The 24,738-nt window shown below is 36.2% G+C and overlaps 1 protein-coding gene across 1 annotated transcript in view; it reads left to right on the forward strand.

The window, feature by feature from the left end:
• Window positions 1-10,415, forward strand: part of LOC100889956 (ribokinase) — a 48,747-nt gene extending 38,332 nt beyond the window's left edge. Inside the window, exons 6-8 of the mRNA XM_030998377.1 lie at window positions 1,900-1,991; window positions 9,321-9,509; window positions 10,103-10,415. Of these exons, the coding sequence (XP_030854237.1) occupies window positions 1,900-1,991; window positions 9,321-9,509; window positions 10,103-10,276 (455 nt within the window). The 3' untranslated portion in view covers window positions 10,277-10,415. The remainder of the gene's footprint in view (window positions 1-1,899; window positions 1,992-9,320; window positions 9,510-10,102) is intronic.
• Window positions 10,416-24,738: the final 14,323 nt, after the last annotated feature.

Below are 24,738 nucleotides of genomic sequence, written 5' to 3' on the forward strand. Positions count from 1 at the left end.
TTGTTGCAGGTTGGGGCGGGAACGTTAGCGGTGTCAATTCCATTTTGGCGAGCGAGCATATCGAGCAAGCAAAAAAAAATAAATTCTCTTTTAATAAAAATTAATAAATAAACTTGTTTTCATTGGTGCAGGTCAGGATGGACGCAATCGCGTTTAACGCGATTCAATTCCTTTTTGGCGAGAGGGCGAAAAAACTCTCCCATTTTTAATGATATTGTTGCAGGTCAAGGGTGGGCACAATTGTTTCCAAAGCAATATCTATTCATTTTATTCGCGAGCGAGAAAAATGAATTAGTCTCTTTTAGTAACATTTGGTACATATATTGTGTGTTATTGTTGCCATGGTTGCAGGTTGGGGCCCGTCGGGGCAGGCACAATTGTATTCTAGGCAATACTAATCCTTTTCTTTTTTCAGGGGGACGAGCAAGTGAAAACATTTAATACAAAATAGGCTAGCAAGCAGTTCGCGCCAGCGAAGAGTTTCGAATTTGTTATATCACTTATATTTTCCCATTTTCATTTGTTTTAATTTTTCAGGGCCGTATGCGGAATATTTTTCTGGTGGGGGAGGGGGAAAGATGCGTTAAAAGTTTTCGAAGAATCTCAAAAGTAAAAGGAGTGAAGGGAGTTCGAGCGACCGAACTGGTCATGAGGGTACTTTTGCATTTTCAAAAGTAGAATTGAAGGATTTGGTAATTAAAGGCGTACACTACATTTTCAGGAAAAAAAACTGTACGTTTTCAAAATATCTGGGGTCAACTGCCCCCCCCCCCCCTTGGTGCGTACGGCCATGGTCTTTTTTTTTTAATTTCCCCATTTTTATTCCTTTCCTTTTCTTTTCCCTTTTTCTTCCTTTTCTCTTCTTCTTCCTTTTTTCTTTCCTTTTTTTCCTTTTTTCTCTTTCTTTCCTTTTTTCTTTCCCTTTTTTCCTTTTTTCTTTCCCTTTTTTCCTTTTTTCTCTTTCTTTCCTTTTTTCTTCCCTTTTCCTTTTTTTTTCTTTCCTTTCCTTTCTTTTCTTTTCTTTCCCCTTTTTCTTTTTTTCCCCTGGAGCCCGTCAGGGGGGCACTCTGCCCCCCTGCCCCCCCATAGGTACGCCAGTGCAATGAACTGATTAGATGTGGGGGTCATGAGGACAAAGATCAAAGGGTCATATATGTATATGAAAATTAGCTTGTACTAATGCACTTGTCATTTGTAAAACGCACCTCTTGACCCCCGGGAATGGTGCGTCATGGTTGCGTCATGTTCCCCAAAATCGCGACGCACAGTACCGTCATGGCCGCAAAATGTCCGTCACAATACTGACCCATATGTGCGTCATAGTAAGTCACTTTACCACGTTGCGTCATTTGGTGTGTCAATGGGACCGTCACTTTCTCCAAGCAGAAGTGTTTCTCAAATGTGCGTCATTGGCTAGTCATTTTCATGAAATGGTGTGTCATATGTTTGACTCAAATGTGCGTCGATGGAATGTAATGGTGTGTCACTTTCTGTGACGGAAGGTGCGTCATGGTATCAAAATGTACGACTCACATCGGTACAATGACGCACCATTCCCGGGGGTCAAGAGGTGCGTCTTACAAATGACAAGTGCATAATCACGATATTCTGAGAACCTGTTAATTTATTACAATCAAACTTGGATTTTAAAAATTGCTACTGTTTTGGTAAGACAGAATTGCTCTATGATGGAGGCATCATTTTCGACTGTGTGCAGTCATAGGGCCATCTAGTTTAAGGATAATTTAGTATTATATTATTGTTTGATTCAGTTATGTTAACACTACACTTTAATTACATTTCTTGAAAATATACCTGTCATAATATTTCTTTCTTTTGTTGTAATCAGTCTGTAAATTTAATTTTTAAAGTTTTTATTTCTTTTATTGCTGTCAACAGTCACAACTATACTCAATCCTGCCCCTGGAGTACCTGGTTTACCTGATGAATTCTACCAGTATAGTGACTTTTTTTGCCCAAATGAGACTGAGGTATGTATATCTGAGTATTCACTCCATCTTTAGAAAACTAATAAGAATATTTTTGAGCATCTCATACTCTCATTCATGATCTAAAATATCTATGATGAGAGAAACTGGTGATCATTTTTTTCTGTCTTTTAAGCCCCAAATTACACCTTTATTGCAAAAATACTTCAAAAACATACATGTATGAAAAACAGTTTATTAGCTTTGAGTATTTTTTATGCCTCCGCCACCGAAGGTGGTGCCGGAGGCATCATGTTTTCGGGTTGTCCCCCTATACAAATTTCAGTGCGCTAACACGCGAGCTCGTCAGCGTGCTCGCCCACGAGTTCGTCGACGAACTCGCAGACGAACTCGCAGACGAACTCGTTTCGTTCCAAATATGCAAATTAGCTACGAGCATGCACGCGAGCTCGTTGGCGTGCTCCAAATATGCAGCTCGTCACTGGCCGATAAGCTCGTTGGCGTGCTCGTTGGCGAGTTCGTACGAGTTCGTACGAGTTCGTCGACAAGCTCGTCAACGAGTTCGTACGAGTTCGTCAACGAGTTCGTCAACGAGTTCGTACGAGTTCGTCGACAATCTTGTGAAAAAAAATGGCTGCTAGCTTAATGGCGTGCTCAACAGCATGTTGGCATTAGGGACTTTTAGATTTGCGTGGACTGAAACCTGTGACGTCCATTGAAGGCAGTGCATAAAAAGGACGTCGACCGTAGCAATCCACATTGTCTTCGTGCAAATCTAAAAGTCCCTATTGAGAACTAATTTGTGTCTACATATAGAGGTGAACTTGATGATCCTGTTGAGCTATTGGCATGCATATATATTTATCTAACTTATCAACCTTCCAATATCCTGTTAACATCTGCAGGCTGGCTGTGCAGGGACAATTCAGTTGGCAAGCTGGTGAAGAATACAGTGATCCTCTTTAGAATAAGGGAAAGTTAAAAGCTCATTACTTCTGAGATATCAATCAATGAAAACACTAATATATCAAAGTACAGAAAGAAAAGATATAACATAAAATATAACTTAAAAAAAGTATCTTTTTATTAGAGTCAATACAAACCCTGTAAAATACATGTTACCTGTATGCAGGGTTCACAACTTCACACAACGATATGAATGAATAAATGATTTCCAAATTATATAATTACACTGTATAATGAAATTAAATATGTGAGTAATTACACTGTATAATACTCTGCCTTTGAAGAAATATTATTATCCATTTTGGTAATTATTCCATCATTCTAATCACTCATAATATTACAAAGATCCAAACTAATAAAGCAGTATTCATACAATAACTATGTAGCATCCCCCTTCTTGTCAGTGTATTCACCAACCCAGGGTACCAAGTAATGATACATGTACATATACTATAGGATCTCTAGAACAATCCCTTCTTTATATCCGCTAGCAAACTAGTTTTCAGTATTCAGACAAAATGCATTAATGTGCTCTCATGTTGCCTAAATGATAGGGTTTGTCAGTCAAGATACAGGAATATTTACATGAATATAACCTTATCACATAGATTATATATAATGTTACTTTAATGAAGTGAATATACTATGTGCTATATAGATAGAGAAAAAAACTTACCAATATATGAAAAGATATCTCACTAGAAAGAGAATAAATACTTTATCTCATTAATCATTACTCTACACTTCTCTTTCATAAATGTATAAGAGAGGTAGGCCTAACTGTTGGCCTATAAATACACAAGTAGAACATTTAGTTATAAGGTGTGAGGAATTAGTTTTTCTCTTACCTAAAACAAAGGAGCTGCAATACCATTCAAAACCCATGTCTGCTCTCTACAAAAGCAAGATGGAGAAAGACTTGCCCAAAGTGGCCTATAACTAACACATCAATTCATTCTTATCAGGAATGCTACCAGTGGTAATTCCACAAGAGAGAGTAAACAAGAAAGTGAGAGTGGGGAGAAGAGAATTAGATTATATCTAATGTTACTTTAATGAAGTGAATATACTACATGTATGTGCTAGATAGATGGAGAAACAAACTTCCCAATATATGAAAAGATATCTCACTAGATTTAGAAAGAGAATAAATACTTTATCTCATTAATCATTACTCTACACTTCTCTTTCATAAATGTATAAGAGAGGTAGGCCTAACTGTTGGCCTAGTCTTACACAAGTAGAACACAAGTAGAACATTTAGTTATAAGGTGTGAGAAATAAGTTTTTCTCTTACCTAAAACAAAGGAGCTTCAGCATGCAGTACCATTCAAAATCCATGTCTGCTCTCCACAAAAACAAGATAGAAAATGGCTGACCAAATCTGCCTAACAAGTCAATTCATTCTTATCAGGAATGCTACCAGTGGTAATTCCACAAGAGAGTGTACACAAGAAAGTGAGAGAGGGGAGAAGAGATAGGAATAGGGATTTGTGTGTAAGGAGGGGGAATCCTATGTACATAAGGAGAGAGCAAGTTAGAAACAGGGAGTTGACCTCGAATCAAGGTCTGGGTGTGTGCTCTTATGTAATACCTGATAGTGACATTTCAAGGTGTTAAATATATGATACAGTCAGAATAAATGGCAACCCCCCCCCCCCCTTCCCAATCTGGTATGCTGCAAATAAATGTTTCAAAGTTTCAAAAGAATTTAATTAAATTTACAAGTAATTTGACAGGTTACTTCAGCATGAAAAAGCTATTGTTTCAATTTCAACACAAATTTTCTGAACTTTCAATGTAATTGCATATGTTCTGACAAAGAGGCTCAAAAATGTATCAAAATAATAAAGTATGCATTTGTTTACCTTAATTATTTCAGGTGAGAGATATCTTCAGATCAATATTTTTTATTTTAAAAAAAATTACATAAAAAGGATGCTGGTGGAGACAAGAAACTAGGAAGTAGGAACTCATTTTCCTTGGCCCAAGACATTTTAAAAATACATGTACATATATTAATAGAATAAATAAAAGAAATTGGCATCCTGAAGGGAACTTTAAAATATATACATGTATACCGTGTGAGTCAAAAAAAAGTTTACAACTAGAAAAATGCTAATTATTCTAAAAATCATCTATGAACAGTAAATTATTATACATCTTATGAAAGAGTGTTTTATTCCAAATCGTTTGGTATCACTTTTGTGTGGTATGTGTTCACGCTTGGATGAACAGGAGGCATTGTTTGTGAAAGTGCAAAAATTGACTTGCGCCAAAGTGATGCCTACAGTATGTATTATGTTGGGATCAGCGGAGTGAGAGAATGAATTGAATGTATCAAATGAAATGCATTGCATATGTTTTTTGCAGAAGCAGAGTCACAAGCAAACACACTAATAATGTTCGTTGATATTTTATATTCAATTTTTGATATGTGTGGCATGATTAATTTTGTTTGGGATGTTGTGTTGATCTGTAATGACTGAAATAATACCCATATCGCAATTGTTTTATTCAAACATCACATTAGCAACTTTGGCGCAAGTCGATTTTTGCACTCTCGCATGCAATGCCTCCTGTTCATCCAAACATACCACACAAAAATGATACTAAATGATTCAAGATAAAACACTCTTTCATAGAATGTATAATAATTTACTGTTCACAGATAATTTTTAAAATAATTAGCAATTTTCTAGGTGTAAATTTTTTTGGGACTCACACTGTATACCTAACTGTTTTCCTGGGAGCTGGATCACCTGTTTACCAGCGAGATCGTGGCGAGCTCTGGGGAGCTCTGGGGAGCTCGCCACGAGCTCCTCAGTTTAACCCCGAGCTCGCCACGAACTCCCCCTTTTACCCACGAGCTCGCCACGAGCTCCCCCTTTTACCCACGAGCTCCCGAGTTTACCCCCGAACTCACCACGAGCTCCCCAGTTTAACCCGAGCTCACCACGAACTCCCCCTTTTACCCACGAGCTCGCCACGAGCTCCCCAGTTTACCCCCGAGCTCGCCCACGAGCTCCCCAGTTTACGCCCGAGCTCGCCACGAGCTCCCCCTTTTACCCACGAGCTCGCCACGAGCTCCCCCTTTTACCAACGAGCTCGCCACGAGCTCCCTCTTTTATCCACGAGCTCGCCACGAGCTCCCCAGTTTACCCGCGAGTTCGCCACGAGCTCGTGGCGAACTCGTGCACGAGCTCGCCAAGATTTTGTAAGATCGTTACAAGCGTCCTGGGAGCGTGTTACGAGCTTAAAGCCTAAAAAACGATCTTATTAAGCTTACCACGAGCATAATACGAGTTCGCGACGAACTTAAATTTGTATAGGGGGATCCGTCCGTACGTCCGTCCCGTTTGACCGTTATCACAATATCTCAAGAACCATTTAAGATTTAAACTTAAGACTCGGGAATAGTATTTATCACCATAGGAAGACGATCTGATTAGATTTTGGAGTACGTAGGTCAAAGGTCACAGGTCACAGAGGTCAACTTATGAAATTCCTTGTATTGAGTTTGTTAGCGCGATATCTCAAGAACCATTTGAGATTTAAACTTCAAACTTAAGGATAGTATGTATCACCATAGGAAGACGATCTGATTAGATTTTGGAGCACGTATATCAAAGGTCAAGGGTCACAGAGGTCAACTTATGAAATTCCATACATTGAGATTGTTATCATGATATCTCAAGAACCACTGGAGATTTAAACTTCAAACTTAGTGATAGTGTGTATCACTATAGGAAAACAATCTGATTACATTTTGGAGCACGTAGGTCAAAGGTCAAGGGTCATAGAGGTCAACTTATGAAATTCCATACATTGAGATTGTTATCATGATATCTCAAGAACCACTGGAGATGTAAAAACTTCAAACTTAAGGATAGTATGTATCACCATAGGAAGACGATCTGATTAGATTTTGGAGCACGTAGGTCAAAGGTCAAGGGTCACAGAGGTCAACTTATGAAATTCCATACATTGAGATTATTATCATAATATCTCAAGAACCACTGGAGATTTAAACTTCAAACTTAATGATAGTGTGTATCACCATAGGAAGACAATCTGATTAGATTTTGGAGCACGTAGGTCAAAGGTCAAGGGTCACAGAGGTCAACTTATGAAATTCCATACATTGAGATCGTTATCGCGATATCTCAAGAACCACTGGAGAATTTTCACTTCAAACTTAATGATAGTATGTATCACCATATCATAATATCTCAAGAACCACTGGAGGTTTAAACTTCAAACTTAATGATAGTGTGTATCACCATAGGAAGACAATCTGATTAGATTTTGGAGCACGTAGGTCAAAGTTCAAGGGTCACAGAGGTCAACTTATGAAATTCCATACATTGAGATTGTTATCATGATATCTCAAGAACCACTGGAGATTTAAACTCCAAACTTGTTTAAATTGCTCTATGGCGGAGGCATCATTTTCGACTGCGCGCAGTCAAAATTCCATCTAGTTTAGTTGAGAAATGCAATTAAAATTGGGAATTTCAGCTCTACATGTACAAGGTAGATTACATTACTATTAAAGAGACTCGACTGAAATCTACCCTTAAGTATTTTATATCTGAGAAGTCATTGCACTGAGAGAAAGGATCGATCAAAGCTTCAGTTGTTGCCATGTCACTGACCGCTCTATCAAGAGGAGAGGGGAGGTGGGGATGCAAAGTTTGCAAACCTTTTATGGAGTTTAATATATTTTTCATGCTGCATTTCAAGAAGCCTCCCTTCGTTTGATTGCTGTCCTGATATGTTTTTTTAATTTAAACGACATGAAATTATTGCTCTTTTGTACAATAGCATTATGCTTCTACCATATGTAATTTTCCATTAGCTAATAAAGAGACATTATTTTTTGCTTGTTTAGTAATCCTGTGTTGTAGGGAGTTACCTTTGTTTAGTAATCCTGTGTTGTAGGGAGTTACATTTGTTTAGTAATCCTGTGTTGTAGGGAGTTACCTTTGTTTAGTAATCCTGTGTTGTAGGAAGTTACCTTTGTTTAGTAATCCTGTGTTGTAGGGAGTTACCTTTCATGTTGCAACTTGCAAATGTTGTAATTTTTTATGTTTTTGAAATTGAAAATGAATAATTAAAGAAGGTGATAATGTTGATCATGTTTTGAGGCTGGGGAAAAAACTGCATATATTTGAAAGTATAAGAAATTATATTCCAATAAACTTACATAGTCTTTGTGTTGCAATTCAAGATACAGTTAAAAAGTTTTGAGGTTCTGACACAGTATGATTCACTTGTGTACAAGGCAGCTAGAAGACTTATAACTCCAAGCAGCAAGAAAAAATTAGTTAAAAGAAGACAATTCTCCTTAATTCTATACAAGAATTATTTTGTTTTCATCATTTTGACGTAGATTGGTGCTTATTTTGTCTCCTCGTGATTGTTATCTATAATTGTGTTTATATCGTGGATGTAAGTGAGGGTACCCAATTTTAAATGTATATAAGCAAATATGCTTTATGCATGCTAATGAAATATTAACAGACTTAGAAAATTGGTTTGTCCTAAATATTTTAAGCCTCCTGTTTAAGCCTTGAACAAATTGAGGATAGCCATTTGTATTTCAGGGACAAAATAACTGTATTTAAAATTTGAATTTTTCTAGTATTATCAAATACATGTGAGGGAGTAGGGATCTAAAGGTAAATACAATACAAAAAGGCTGTCAATTTCCAAATGGATATTTCAAGATTTATTCCCCATAAAAAAACAAAAATGACAAGCAAAACAAAACGCATGGAGAAAAAAAATATATAGATCAGTAAATAAACATGAATATTCTCTCTCTCTCTCACATGGTGCACCTGCAAGCCTACTGTACATGAATATTCTGTTGCAATACTGGTCCCAAAGCACTCTGCCATTAGTATTTAATTATGCTACTCTGAATGAAGATTTGTTCATACAATTTACATAAAAATTTTATACAATATTTATACAATTTAATAAAGATCTAATTTAGGTTTAATATGCCTCAATTTTTTATATCTTCGCACCATATCACCATTAGAAGACAATCTCATTTGGTATTAGAGTACATAGGTCAAAGGTAAAAAATCATAGTCATTAGATGACATGTTATTATAGGCTTTTGTTTTCATCATGATATTGCAAGAATAGTTCCATCACTTTCCTTAACTGAATTTAGGACAGAGGCATATAGGAGACTCAGTTGTATTTGTCTTGTTCAACATGCATTTTCAATGGGTTTCATCCAGATATATCGTCCTTGTTTTCACGAAGTGACGGTAGTGAGGAAAATCGTAACGCAAAGTGAATGCAATTTTTTTTCACTACCGTCACTTCGTGAAAACAGCGACGATATCTCTAGCTTAGTATACCTTATCTTGTTTGTCATGATAGACAGAACTCCTGACTGGTCTCTCTGTATCCTGTGTAGAAGAAGCTAAGAAAGCATCTTTAGTTCTGCTTGATAAGGGATGCAAGACTGCTATTATCACAATGGGAGGTGAGGGGGCTGTCTATGCCACTGCTGAAGCAAGAACTCCCCTTCATGTTCCGGTTGATGCCGTGACACCAGTTGATACCACAGTGAGTATAGAAGACATTTTAGCTATTCACTACTGTTGAAACCTAAAAGTGTAGGTTATGTAATCAAAGTAAAATTCTCCCGATCAAAAGTGAAACATTTTTTTGAAGGAAACCTCACCTCTAGAATTTTTACCTCCTCAGTTATGATTTTCCCTCTTGATATGTTAAATTTTTGTAAAGTTTACCTGGTGCGTCACATTATCAAGAAAATGGCTGTGCTCAGATCATGCCAAAAGGCTTAATCTTAATGGGATTATATTCTGTTGCAATACCTTTCTTTTTTATGCATGTAAATAATTGACAGTACACACCAATATATGGCCCCAAGAGTTTGTTTAAAGGCAAAGTCCACTCCAAATGACATTTTGTTGTCTTACTTTGTGCAATGGATAATTCATCTCTGTGTAAAGAAGGTTTCATTAGATTCAAGACATGAGGAACAGTAATTCTTTTCATTAATACTAACTTGTTTTGGATGGTATGTTTAATGTTTACCAATGCAGTAAATGTCCTTTGTAGCACTTTTAAGCACTTCTAAGTAATATGCATTGAAACACATACTATTGGTACATTTATGTAATCTCAATTTACAGGGAGCAGGTGATGCATTCATTGGTTCTCTGGCCTTCTATCTTGCTAATCACTCATCTCTAGAGCTGGGTGAGATGATAAAGAGATCATGCGAGATTGCTTCTACAAGTGTTTTGTCTCCTGGAACTCAGACCAGCTTTCCATGGAAACAAAGTCTTCACCCTCACCTCTTATGAATATTTCCCCAAATTTACCTCTTCATCAATCTTTGTACCTTGGCATTAAAGATGAAGTTGAGTTCTGGTCATGCGATTGCATTATGAAAGAAACGGTGTGGAACCGACCAGAAAAGGTTGATCATCTAGCATATAAGAATTTGTGTGTATTGCAAGGTTCTGGAATCATCAAAATGATAAGAAATTTAGCCAAGTCTTGGTAAAGTTACAAACACTTGCACAGAAAGATGTATATGGGACTACACGAACAAGTGGCGTAAAAAGCCGGCCCCCCGATCTTTACGATGTTACATGCATATTTAGAATATGAAGGCATTTGAAGAGCCATGCTTTTCTGGGAACATGTCTTAACTGATGTTCTTCCACACTTGCATAATAAGAATGAGTAATGCTCACAAATTATTTTTCACCTCTTCCCAGAACTCAACCTTCTCTTTAAGAATTCTAATCTGTCATTATGAATCATATAATTGTGAAAGAAAAGTGCCACTTCAGTTGAAAATATGATTTATTTGAAAAAATGTGTCATCAAAATATTAACACATTGGCGAAATCTTGTAGATATTAGCCAAAAAAAATAGATAGAATTGGACATCGATACAGGTACATGTTACGGAGATAGGAGCACTATTTTAGTCCTATTTGATGTATGCGTTTTTAGAGCAATTTTTTCTAGTTGACATTACTTCTTTGATATTCTTCATCATGGGCATACAAAGAATGTGAAAGCTCACAAGTAATTACTCAAAAGGAGAACTTGACAATTCTCAAAGAAGTATCAAGAATCTGGGCAGCATATCACCTTCAAAGATTCATTATCTCTCTAAGCTACATCACTTTTACTTGGAAAGGACATTTATTAGATGAAGCATTGTTGCAAACATTCTACTAAATCCCCATTTGCTTCAGATCTTGTCATTTATGGATAATTTAAGAAAAACAAAATCGGAAATGGACATGATAGAAAAGCCATTTAATGTTTCTTTGGGTTAAAATGGTTCTTAACCTCTCGAGGGTACATATATTTTACCTGGAAAGGACATTTATTTGATGAAGTATTGTTGCAAGTCTTCTACTATTTATAGTCCCTGTATGCCTTAGATCTTGTCATTTGTGGTTGATTTAAAAACATTGCAAGGGGACGTGATAGAAAAGTCCTTTCATCTTTCTTTGGGCTTAAATGGTTCTTTTTTCTCCAGGGTACATCTCCTTTACTTGGAAATAATATTTAATAAGTGAAGCATGGTTGAAATCCTACTGAATCCCCACTTGCTTCAAATCTTGTCAGCCATTGTTGATTTATTACAGAAATCGAAAGTGGACGTGATAGAAAAGTCTTGTAAAATTTCTTTGGGCTTAAATGGTTCTTTATCTCTCTAGGGTATATCTCATTTAATTTGAAATGACGTTTAATAGATGAAGCATTGTTGAAAACCTTCTGATGAATCCTCGCTTGCTTCACCCATAGGAAAGTGAAAAGTATGCCGCAGACCTGCCGCAGACCTGCCGCAGATCTGCCGCAGACCTGCCGCAGACTAAAAGTCTGCGGCAAAGAGTATGCCGAAGTATGCGGCAGAAAGAAATTTTGCTGCAGACTTGCCGCATACCAGTATGCCACAGGAACAGTCTGCGGCAGATCTGCGGCAGGATGAAATTTTGCTGCAGACTTGCCGCATACTAGTATGCCACAGGAACAGTCTGCGGCAGATCTGCGGCAGGATGAAACTTTGCTCCAGACTTGCCGCATACTAGTATGCCACAGGAACAGTCTGCGGCAGATCTGCGGCAGGATGAAACTTTGCTCCAGACTTGCCGCATACTAGTATGCCACAGGAACAGTCTGCGGCAGATCTGCGGCAGGATGAAATTTTGCTGCAGACTTGCCACATACTAGTATGCCACAGGAACAGTCTGCGGCAGATCTGCGGCAGGATGAAACTTTGCTCCAGACTTGCCGCATACTGGTATGCCACAGGAACAGTCTGCGGCAGATCTGCGGCAGGATGAAATTTTGCTGCAGACTTGCCGCATACTAGTATGCCACAGGAACAGTCTGCGGCAGATCTGCGGCAGGATGAAACTTTGCTCCAGACTTGCCGCATACTAGTATGCCACAGGAACAGTCTGCGGCAGATCTGCGGCAGGATGAAATTTTGCTCCAGACTTGCCGCATACTAGTATGCCACAGGAACAGTCTGCGGCAGATCTGCGGCAGGATGAAACTTTGCTCCAGACTTGCCGCATACTAGTATGCCACAGGAACAGTCTGCGGCAGATCTGCGGCAGGGCGAAACTTTGCTCCAGACTTGCCGCATACCAGTACGCCACAGGAACAGTCTGCGGCAGGTCTGCCACAGGAAATCCCATTAAAGTCTAATAGGGCCAATTGAAACCAATCATCTCATGCATATTCATTATTACTTTACACGTGTGACAGAAAAATACATTTATCATGATTTGTTAAGCAAATTAAGACAATGCACATCATTTTTGTGATTTCTATTTTCCTTTTGCCATTATTAACCAATAGATTATTTTGTCTGATCATGTTACAATTACATTCACGTTTAAGCAATAGATATATTGATTACTAACCAAGAAACTATGATTACTAACCAAAAAACAATATACATATTTAGTATATATATGTGTACGAGCCTGTGTCACTTTAAATTTTACTCTTGAATACACTTCAAATGATCAATGTGATGAAGTTAATACAATTGAGAATAGAATATACCTAATTGGTAATATCGATATATATTGGTATTACCTAATTGGTAATATCGATATTGCCAATATCGATTATGAAGTATCAATCAGTTTATCACTGGTTCTTCTACATGCATACTTTATTGCCACGTACTGGATATGAAAGAGTATGCGGCAGGTCTGCAGCAGGTCTCTTCATCATACTGAAAGAGTATGCGACAAGTCTGCGGCAGACCTGCCGCAGACAGTCATCTTTTTCACATGCAAATTAGTTTTGCCGCAGACTTGCCGCAGACCTGCCGCAGACTCTTCATCATACTGAAAGAGTATGCGGCAGGTCTGCAGCAAGTCTGCGGCAGGTCTGCCGCAGACTCTTCATCATACTGAAAGAGTATGCTGCAAGTCTGCGGCAGACCTGCCGCAGACTCTTCATCATACTGAAAGAGTATGCGGCAAGTCTGCGGCAGACCTGCCGCAGACTCTTCATCATACTGAAAGAGTATGCGGCAGGTCTGCAGCAAGTCTGCGGCAGGTCTGCCGCAGACTCTTCATCATACTGAAAGAGTATGCGGCAGGTCTGCAGCAAGTCTGCGGCAGGTCTGCCGCAGACTCTTCATCACACTGAAAGAGTATGCGGCAAGTCTGCGGCAAGTCTGCAGCAAGTCTGCGGCAGACCTGCCGCAGACTCTTCATCATACTGAAAGAGTATGCGGCAAGTCTGCGGCAAGTCTGCGGCAAAACTAATTTGCATGTGAAAAAGATGACTGTCTGCGGCAGGTCTGCCGCAGATCTGCGGCAAGTCTGCCGCAGGAGTATGCGGCAGGCTCATTTCTTTCCTATGGGCAGATCTGGTCAGTCATGTTAGTATAAAAAATCATAATGATAACAATTATTATAAAAAATATATTTTAAAAAATCCACAAAGATTTTTTATTTTTAAATCAGAAATTGGCATGATAAACTTATCCCCTAACTTTCTTTGGCTTAAATCAAACTCCTGGAGACTTGCTCACAAGTGATGCTGCAAATTACCACAGAAAACTGTTGCATTAAATTAAAATGATTTTAGCCTGATGCACTTTTAAGAAGTTTATAAATGTAGAAATTAATCAATGAGAAACTGCACATCGATGTGCAATTGTGCTGATATCTTATAAAATGTCAATTTTGTTTAGTGTTTACTGAAAATGAATTGCATCTTGATATGTGAAAAAATTATGTTATTTTTATCAAAATTATATTTGTGGGTCAGGCACATTATATTTTGAAGAGACATTTTACAGGTACATGTACTCTTAACTTTTTAAAGTTATTAAGAATATTTTTGATTGTTCATGAATCCATTTCAAAATACTGAAAAAACAAAACAAAGAAAAGGTTTGAAGATTGATGAGACATTCATCTTCCATTACCAAGTCTTTGAAGAGAACAATATGTCAAAGGTCCATTGGTTGTATACCCACAACCATAAATATACATTCTCAGTGCAGCCTCAGTACAGCAGGTAATCATAATCATTCAATACTCATGATTATATTGTCTATGGTTCCATTCTAGAGATCAGTATACTTATCTTATCTTATCTTATCTTATCTTATCTTATCAGTATTATCACGCGTTCATAGACAATTTACCTTGTTCTAAGCTTGCCCTTTATTTTGCAATTATTTTCTCCAAATTTGTATGCCATTCTACAATTTTTTGATAATCCTTTTTTAGGCATTTTCATTGTTGATGTACTATCAGATCATACATGTCCTTTGAAAACATGTACATGTATGAATGTATATTTGTTATATAAATGTACGTCTTTCTTTCATATTGCATTTTATCTCTTTATCTCTATTGCATAGCTACCAAGTATCACGCATTAGGCGTGACATCACCCTTTTCGAGGGTCTGAAAATGCTCTTCCGCACAACGCGCGTGCTAGATTTTGAAAAAACATTATACCTTATACGTGTGTTATACCCTCGCACGCGCACTTGCGCGCTGAATCATGAAAATGTCACGCATTGCCGATCTTTGAACTTGGCATCTCTGCTATTGATATTTTGTCAATTACATGTATTAATAACTTCCTTTATGAAATATTGTAACTGTAATGCATTCACAAATTGATCTTGAAATATGAATGTTGTTCTATGTGACAAGGCCAAGAATAGTATTGTCGCTTGAACATGACACACAGGAGTTTCAAATCAAGAGGTCCTTGATTCAAGTCGAATACTACCCAACTGTAAACATAATTATAGATCACTAAATTGCTTCCTTAGCATCCCCGATTTAGCATCAACTAAACTATCCATCATTTTGTTGTTTTTTAAAATGCAGCTCTCAATATTTGTACATGAAATTATGTTCTATGCTACAGAAGATTTTGTGATTTTTTTCGTTGTTGAATATTCATATAACATTTCCTTGTGAATAAAACAAAATGTATTTCCAATATTTTACCTAATGTGTGCACACATTATACATTATTTGAGGTTTCATATTTATGTATAGTTTATTAATTTTCATCAAAGACGATTGGCCATCACTGCGGCCATTTGTGGTTGTAGCAAAGATGTAACATTGTATTGTGTATTCTTTTTGGAAACCTATGTCCCTAGTGTTTTAACTTTGACACTTATTACTGTGGCTTCACCGTTAACTACATAATTATTCTGATATCTTATCAGATCAGGTGGTACCTAATATTGATCTCATTATTTTGAAATGGCACGCAATAGGGATTTCAAATGAGTTTGGATAACTTCTCTTCAAACTGAACTGCAAATTAAAAAATCAAACAAAATAAATATCAGGATGTTGAAAACTTGGGAGAGGCATTTTTGAAGAAGAAGGTGAATTATATATATACACACACACACACACGCACACACGACACTCACTCACACACACGAGGAGTAAGGTAATGCCCTCGTTACCTTGCTCCTCACATACTCTTAACCCTCTCGGGCGCCTGTTTAAAATACACACAGCCTAACCTATCCCCCCCACACACCCTCCACACACACCCTCCACACGCACACACGCACACACACACACCCTCCACACGCACACACACACACACCCTCCATACGCACACACACACTCCACACGCACACACCCTCCACACACACACACATACACACACACACACACACCCTCCATACGCACACACACCTTCCACACGCAAACACACACCCTCCACACGCACACACACATATTACACATTGATTTTTCGGTGAGGATTAAGGGTTATGTGATTGTGTCGTACAATTTTTCAATAAAAATGACATTAACAAATAATGACGATGATGATGATTCTGATGATAATGTATCAGGCTATTAGCTATAATGATAAAAATAATAAGGATGATAATATTGATAAGAGTAATAAAAGTAATAGTCTTAGTGATCTATATTCCCCTTAAATGTGGAACCCAGACTTCCTAATTATTTGCCTTCATTCTGAGTTTCACTTTAAATAATATATGGCTATCTGAGGAAGTCGTACGTGCCCCTTTTTCGTGACACATTACCAGAGTATACCTTTATCTTTCCAAATCATAGAAGACCCAGAAATGTATGCATGAAACCAATGTGGTTATAATATTAGTGCATCTAAATGCCAAGCTAATAGCATTCGCGTTTGTCATGGCCTGTGCATTTCGATTCTTTCATACTGTCTAATTTTCTCCCCCATCTTTTTGCCAATCATCATATCTTCCCATCGTTCCTATTTCTCACTAAATTTTACATATTAACATATTACTTGACATGCTTGGAGCATAATTAGTCGGGACAATATAGTTTTGACCCCCCAAAATTGCAACAAAATGTTTTTCAACGGTTTCAGGTAGTGTTTGAGATCAAAGACAACATACTCTAATTTAAGAAAAAGCGAATAACCGGAAAGTGCTTATGTAAACAAAAAATAGCGTCCAAGATGGCCACCAATACCAAAAGCTGGAAATACAAATGATGCCTAAAATGGCCGCCCGTGTCCAAAAAGTGATAGAAACGAGTTACTGTTTACAGTAAAGATATGATTAGCAAGTTTAAAATTTGTTTTAGAGGATCAGGATATTTGCTGTCATGCTTGAATTTATAACGGTTTAGAGTAGCCTTATACTGATGTCTATACCTGGTGCCTATACCCAGGTTTTGGGAGTCGACAAATACATTGAAACTGTTTAAAATGTGTTATGGCCACCAGAAATGGCCATCAGAAAACATGGAAATCCCTGATGGTGTTTAAAATAATCAATGAATATCATATATAACCGGATTAGGGTGTTGTTGTTTTTTACAGTACGTAGTTGAATATTAAATGTTTTCGAGATATGGAATTTCAATGATATACAAAGCTGTTTGAGTCGCTGTTCAATCTACCCGTCATGGGTCTGATTGTGTGTTGAAAACGGACTTGTGTAATGCATTTGCAATATAAATAAGTATTTTTTCCGTCTTTCATCATTTGAAACAAGGCAGTTATTCATTAAATAATTATCAGCTATCAAGTATTTGCAACTATTAAAGGTCGTTGAGGTATTGGAAGTTTGTTCCGGATTTATTCATCGTATTTTTTTAGCCTTAAAGGTTGAATCACCTAGTTTGCCCCTTACGTATCTAGCACATAAAATGCAATGCGTGAAATTTTGGGAAAAACCTAAGGACAGTAAATTTAATGGATCTTTATAATAAAATATTTATTAACTTTCTGAAAATTAGTTGTGTACATTGGGGTGATATAGAGTGCGAAAGTGCTCTCAGCTGTACGTCAACAACGACTGAATCAGTCTCGGCTAACTTCAAAACAGGTGGAAATCAGGCTAAACCTTCAACCTATCTCCACCCCACACCTACTTCTTCACACACGCACCCACACACACTCGCGCAAACAAGAGTCTGGCTTTACAGGAAGCATTTTATATTATAATGAAGCTTATTAGATCACTCCAATCATTAATGAATACAAATATTACACGCGCATTAAAATGTGCTCACACACGCACACACCGATTCCCACACATGAAAAATAAAATTTGTTTCAGGGTCGACAACTTTTCTTTGGTGGAAGTGTGAGAAAACAAGATACCCGTATCTTGGTTTATATTTTTTGTTGTTGTAGTTTTGCTAGGTATTTTTTTAAAACCTATTTCATGATAATTTAATGTTAAGTTAAATAAATTTCTCAAAGTATCTTACATGTGAGCTAAAAGGTTAAAATATATGATGAAATGCATTTGATTACTATATTTACGTCGATTATATAGAAACTAACTATCGAAATGTAGATTGAGAAACGAGAGTTAATTGTTATGCAATTTATAATTGTAATTCATCTGCTTTATTCATGAAAAATAGAGAAATTGCACTCACTGGACGAAGGCTTAACAATTGAAATTGTTATACACCACAATCTTACAAGTGTTACGAAACAATGAATGTATTCTACTACATTATGAAGGTTAACACATATTTTAAAGTTAACATCATATATTTATTCGAATTACTGTGTCATGAAAATAAACAATAATAATTAAAGTACTATTTTACACAAATGCGTATAACTCTTTTGTCAGTAAACCATTGGGCATGAAGCCGTTATGAGGTAAGAACGGAAAGAAATTTCTATTTAAGGATGAAATAGAATATAATAGCATTCATATCCTTTTCTGATAATGAAAAAGAGTATAATATTTTATTTTGGGGGGGAAATAGGCCAAGTTACGAATCAAGATGAGGGACATATTATATCCAATATAAAGAATACCTATTTTACAAATTATATAAATCTCTAGATAATTGAATTTTACATTTAAATTGAGAAATTACAATTCAAACCAAAGTTTCAGAACCTGTGTTATTCGAACCATATGCTTTTTGATATGTTTCAAAGTTTAGAAACAAACGAAAAGACTGGGTTCTTTCACTAGAAATACAAAGGAACTTGTCGATGTATTTGTAATCGATGAAGATAACAATTAATCAATCAATCAATCAAATATAACAATAATGACACTAGAAATAGATACATGAATGCAACTTTTAGAATAATGAAAAGGTAGACAAAATCTAATTAATCAAAAGCGGTATGTGGTACCGCTGATTATATGAAAATGAGACAAAAGAAACTTCGAATCCCTTCGACACATACGAAGACAACAAAAACCTCGGACAACTACTTCCAATGAAAATTACCCGTGGAGCACTAACATTCAGTAATATATTCTTTGGACAATCATTCTCGGAAAACTACTAATAAAACTTGGTAGTCCTCAAGAGGTGAGTAATTGTCCTAGGGATAGTCATCCTATGAGTACTTAGTTGTCCGGGGAAAGTTGTCGAGAGTAAGTCCTAGAGGAACACTCATTACAACCCTCAAGATTTCATCTGAATGTATAAGAGCCTTTATTCGCCTGTTTAACCGCTGTCCTGTAAGTAGGCCTGCGTTTTGAAAAAATGTCTAAGTCTAATATGTCACAAATTTAATTTAAACAAATATGCACAAACATATCCAAAATAGTATGAAGAACGAATGTCACATAAATTAAGATATATTTAACTTAAGCACTCGGATCTTATGTTTGAGAAATAAGAAACAATTGTATTTATAAAGCACGGGAATTGAGCACTGATGTTTTGACAACGTATAAATAAAGGGAGCTTTTAAAGAGTGTTCCAATAACGATCTTCTACGGAAGGGAAAAGTTTATTCTGATGCTCAGCATACCTTTCATCAGCCATAATAATTGTTATTGTCAAAATGTAATGCCTACTATTCACTCATTCACCAAAAAGATTCGATGTGTATACTGAATATAAACTTCGAAATATCATTGACAAAATATAGCAATATATATTAAGTGCATGTTTCATCTTTCACACACACACACACACACACACACACCAATTATTAGTAAAAACAAGCACATCGCGATTAAAAATAATCGCTTTACAAATTGACAATACAAATGGAAAGCAATTCTATAATAATAATCCATTGGAAAGATTTGAGTACAGGTAAGAGTTTCCTAATTGTTATACTTAAGCAACTATTTTATGTACAGATATACAAACTTCAAATAAAATTAAAAGTTGTAGGTGATGGAAACATTTCATCCGTTCAAAATAACTTTATTAGTTACGAAACTTTGCCCATATTTAACCGTCAATTTGTTTTTCTTCATTTTTGGATTTAAGGAAATAGAAGAGTAAAATAATATACACACAGCAAAAAAAAGGGTAGACACTATTTATAGTTTAAAATGTTCATAAAAACCGTCAATAAATTATAATAAAATATGTATTGAATTAGAGAAAATTAAATACCAAACCAAAATCAATATTTCATGAAGAGCAAGTTTTGAACTTTCACGCTTGGATGGGCAGATTCATTTAACCGTTTGAAGGGCTGATTAAGAAAATTGCAAAAATAGAGCGGTAGCCATTCGAATGTTATTGAAAATAAAATTATGCATCTGCAAGACATTCTTTTTCAACCTTAACAACAAAGAAAGAGAACAAATGAGGAGGATTTAGCCGATGTCTACTGGGGTCTCAGAACTGCTTCTCCTTTCGTGTTTCTCGATTTTTTTTTCTTTCTAATTTCATTGTTTTAATTTGACTCTATACAACATGGAAATGCTCATCAACATATGAATGAGCAGATGCCCCATTTTGCCTATTTATAAAGACTCATTTTGTATTAAATGTCTATACTCACTCATGTGTGAATGGTATGATTCAAATTAAAGGGGATTAATTTGTGTTTATTTTGATATATAAAGATAAGTTTAAATCAAGTAGTCATTCGAAAACCTTAATATTAATGTCTGTTTTCTCTTTTGTTGTTGCTGAAGGTATGAATACAAAAAGTGTCGTAAGTCTACGATAATTCCCTGAAAAAGGACATACAATGTTAACTATGAAAATAGAATATATTTGATAACAATACTAGTAAGAATATAGATGAGCGATGGAATTTTGCAACCATCATTTCATTCTATAAATCACGTTACCATGATTCAATAAGCAAGTCATTTTGACACAATATTTTGTGTGACTTAGTATTGTGTATACTCTTTTACCTGATACATTAATTGTGACATGCTTTCTTTCATTTGAAATTATTTATTATTTGCTGCCATTTTACTAGTAAACACCCTCGTGTCTCATGACGTAAACATAGTTATCTCTGATCCATTCAATTAATCAAATTTCTTTCTCATTATGCTATACTCATACAAAAATACGAGGTATCTCTTCATTTCACAAAACCTGATAATCTGCATCAAAATAGAATCTTGAATAATCGTGAAAAATATCCTTTCTCAATGTTAAAAATAATATTAGAAGAATAAAATATTTTAGAAGTATACACTATTACGAGATATGAATCCTACTTTTTCCATTCCTTCAATGATGTTAACAAATGGAGGCAGTTCTGGTATGACCCGCACGACTTTGAAAATGATCTCTTTCTTTTACCATCAAAAGGAGGTGTTTGAGGCTCTGAGGGCGGTGGTAATCGAGGCCGATTGTCCATTAGCCTCATGTATTCTTCTACAGGCAAATGCTCCTGGAACACTTTTAGTGACTCTGCCAAAGAAGAAAGGAAAACAATTAAATTAAGGTATATAGTACATGTACAAAACTTCAAATTCGTCTAATAAACAATTGATAAAAAGGAGATATATTAATCTGACCTTTTGGAAACTGTCAAAGCGATTTTTACTGCATAAGTCCAGTATCAAAGTTATTTAATGAAGAAAAAAAAAGGGAAAAAAACCAAGTAGCGATATTAGGCGATTGAATTTGATAAACCGGTTTATTTACGAAAAAAGACCACAAAAAAAAAAAAAAATCTCTTCCTTTTCCAATCTTTAAAACTTATGCATTTGATTGGATTGTTGAAATATATTCATCGTTTTGCTTCGCACCAAAGTCATGTAAAGTGGAGTTTTTAAATGGTTCAAATAATCAGTAAGTAAGTCGCATGCATGCAACAGATTACAGAAGACTGTGATGGCGTATATTCTAACTAATTTATTCAGTAACGTATCCCGACTTTGGCCACAGGAGAGGAAAACAATCTCAACTTATTTGTTATCCAGATGTTTTGAGTCAAGAATTCACTTTTTGAGGGCCTCCATTTGCGTTACCGGGGGTGGGGAATTATCAAGAATGATTTATTTACATAGATTATAACTTATTTCGTGCGGTTTGTTTGTTTGTTTGTCTGTTGTACTTATAATGACTCCATTACCTGTTAAATATTAGGGTTAGAAAATAGTTGCTGCGTTTGATTTTCTTGGTCGTAAATCCGTCAAGAGGGGCGAAATCCCCCTTGCTTCACATTTAAATACGCACAAGTAACTGTCTCACTTTCTTTTTAACGCCATTGCGTGGGGAAATTCAATTATTATAACAACACAACCAACACTTCGACCACTCGAGAAATCAAAATGGTTAACATGCTTAAATGTTTCCTAAAATGAATTTAAATCCGCATGAGTGACAGCCCAAGAGAAATGTACATAGTTTAGATTTCCCGAATTTCCGCTTTTCTGGAAAATAAATACATATCCACAAGAGAAATCAGACTACAACAAACTAATAGTTTTTGCATTTAATTTATTTTAAACTTTACAAAAAAATAGATATATCCTGTGTGCCCGCATCATCCGAGAAAAAGGAAAAAACACGAGCGCTTCGACTTAAAGAATAAATAATGCGAAGACAAATTTCGATAGCCCAGTGCGTCACTTTATGAAATCTACGAACGTGACATTGGCATATTACGTAATCAGAACATGGTTTATATAGGCTATACAAAAGGATGTATAAGTTGCCTTAAAAATTATTTCTTGAAAGTTGTTGTGGTCGTGTTCCGAAAGAATGGATTTATGATGTAACGAGTTATGATGTAAATGCGGGCGGTATGTTAAGATTATACATCTGCTCTACTGGATCACTATACACTGCAAAAACCAGGGTGTTGAATTTCTAACACAAGCGCGGAATAGAAAAAAAAAAAACCCTTGGTGTTAATTTCACGTCCGTTCAACACCAACAGAGTGTCGAAATATTTAATTACAGGTTGATGTTCGGAGTCTTGGTGTTATGGTGAGGAACTTGCGCATGCGCATAAGTTAGTGGATTCGAGCAAAATCATTGGACGACAGTTGTCATAAATTATGATATGACGTCCTATCGTGCATGCGCACGCGCGAGCTAGCTGTCAAGAATCTCTTCGGGATATCGTGGTTATGGAATTTTTTGTCAAGGTCTGAATATCCTATTTCATCAGCGCAAACATGCCGTTAAGTGTGAACATTTGTTCTGCAGACAGAAAAGTTAGAAAATTGTTACAATTAAATCCAACAGACATCGCAGGATACTTTGAATTGAGTGTTAAATCATTGGTATTGATTTTAACTAAAAAATCAGGATTAAATTCTACACACCACTGGTGTTGAAAGAAATGGTGTTGGATTTTTGAACACCAAAACTAGAATTGAACTTTAACACCAAGTTGAAATAATGGTGTTAGAATTTAACACTAAAGGCGGAATTACTTCAACACCAAGAGTGGAAATGAATTGTTTAATTCCAAACCCTGGTGTTAAATAACACCAGCTGGTGTTTTCCGATATAGATACCGGGATGGTGTTAAAATTAACACCCATGGTGTTAAATTTAACACCCTTGTTTTTGCAGTGTACGAGACCATTCTTAAAATCAATGTTACCTCTTATAAAACTGAAGAATTTATTATTTATAACCATATTGTGATAATTTATGCAAAAATAGCATATTCTTCAAATCAGAATATAGAGTTAGTACTCTACCCTTTTAAACTTTGTTCAAATAAAAACTGCCTACATTAAGACAGAATTTTTAATGAAGTCTCATGTTATTTGGTCCAAAGGTTTTACATTCCTTACGGAATGATGTAGACTTAACAAATTTTGTATGAGCCTGAAGCAAGCGAGGTGTCAATTCCATTGCGCCAATCGTTCACTATATAAAATAGTTAGACATTTCTTTTTTATGTTATCTAAAAAGTAATCGGATTGAGCAAAACACATACTGGCTACGGTACAACAACAGCTACAAATACAAATTTGAAATGACGTTTTTTATTCTGACTATACCATAATCAATAATGAAGAACTTTCGGATGTTAACGAACGCTGAAGACCATTAGTTGAGAACCCATCCCAAATCTACACGATTGAATTGTGTACTCTTCATTCAAGTATTATTGTAGTATATGTGAAAAGCGCTTAGAGACATTTGTATTAAGCGCTATAAAAAAATTAAATAGTATTATTATCATTATTATTATTATTATTGTTGCAAAGTGATTTGGGAATGGAGTATAGTGGGTATATATTTCCAAAATGCTTACATTTTTACAAATTTTATGAACGGTAGCGGAGCTACATGGGGCATATGTAGGGAGGCACTTGCCCCCTCTCCCACATCGAATAATGAAAAGAAATAGGAGAAAAAGTGAAAAACATAGAGAGAAGAAAGAGAGGGGAAAAAGATCATAAGAGCCCCTTCTGCAGCTTTCCCCTTAGGCCTCGTTAATGTTTGACCCCTGGTCTTCAGATCCCCACCCCCCCCCCCCCCCCCAACCCCTTGATGGCAATGACCCCGCAATGACTGGACTCAAGCTTCGCCACTGTTTATGATGGAAAAAAGGAAGAAAACAAAAATACATCCAGGAATGTACGTACCTTCTG

This window comes from Strongylocentrotus purpuratus, unplaced genomic scaffold (genome assembly GCF_000002235.5).
Source record: "Strongylocentrotus purpuratus isolate Spur 01 unplaced genomic scaffold, Spur_5.0 spur5_scaffold_5, whole genome shotgun sequence".
NCBI classification, from domain to species: Eukaryota; Metazoa; Echinodermata; class Echinoidea; order Camarodonta; family Strongylocentrotidae; genus Strongylocentrotus; species Strongylocentrotus purpuratus.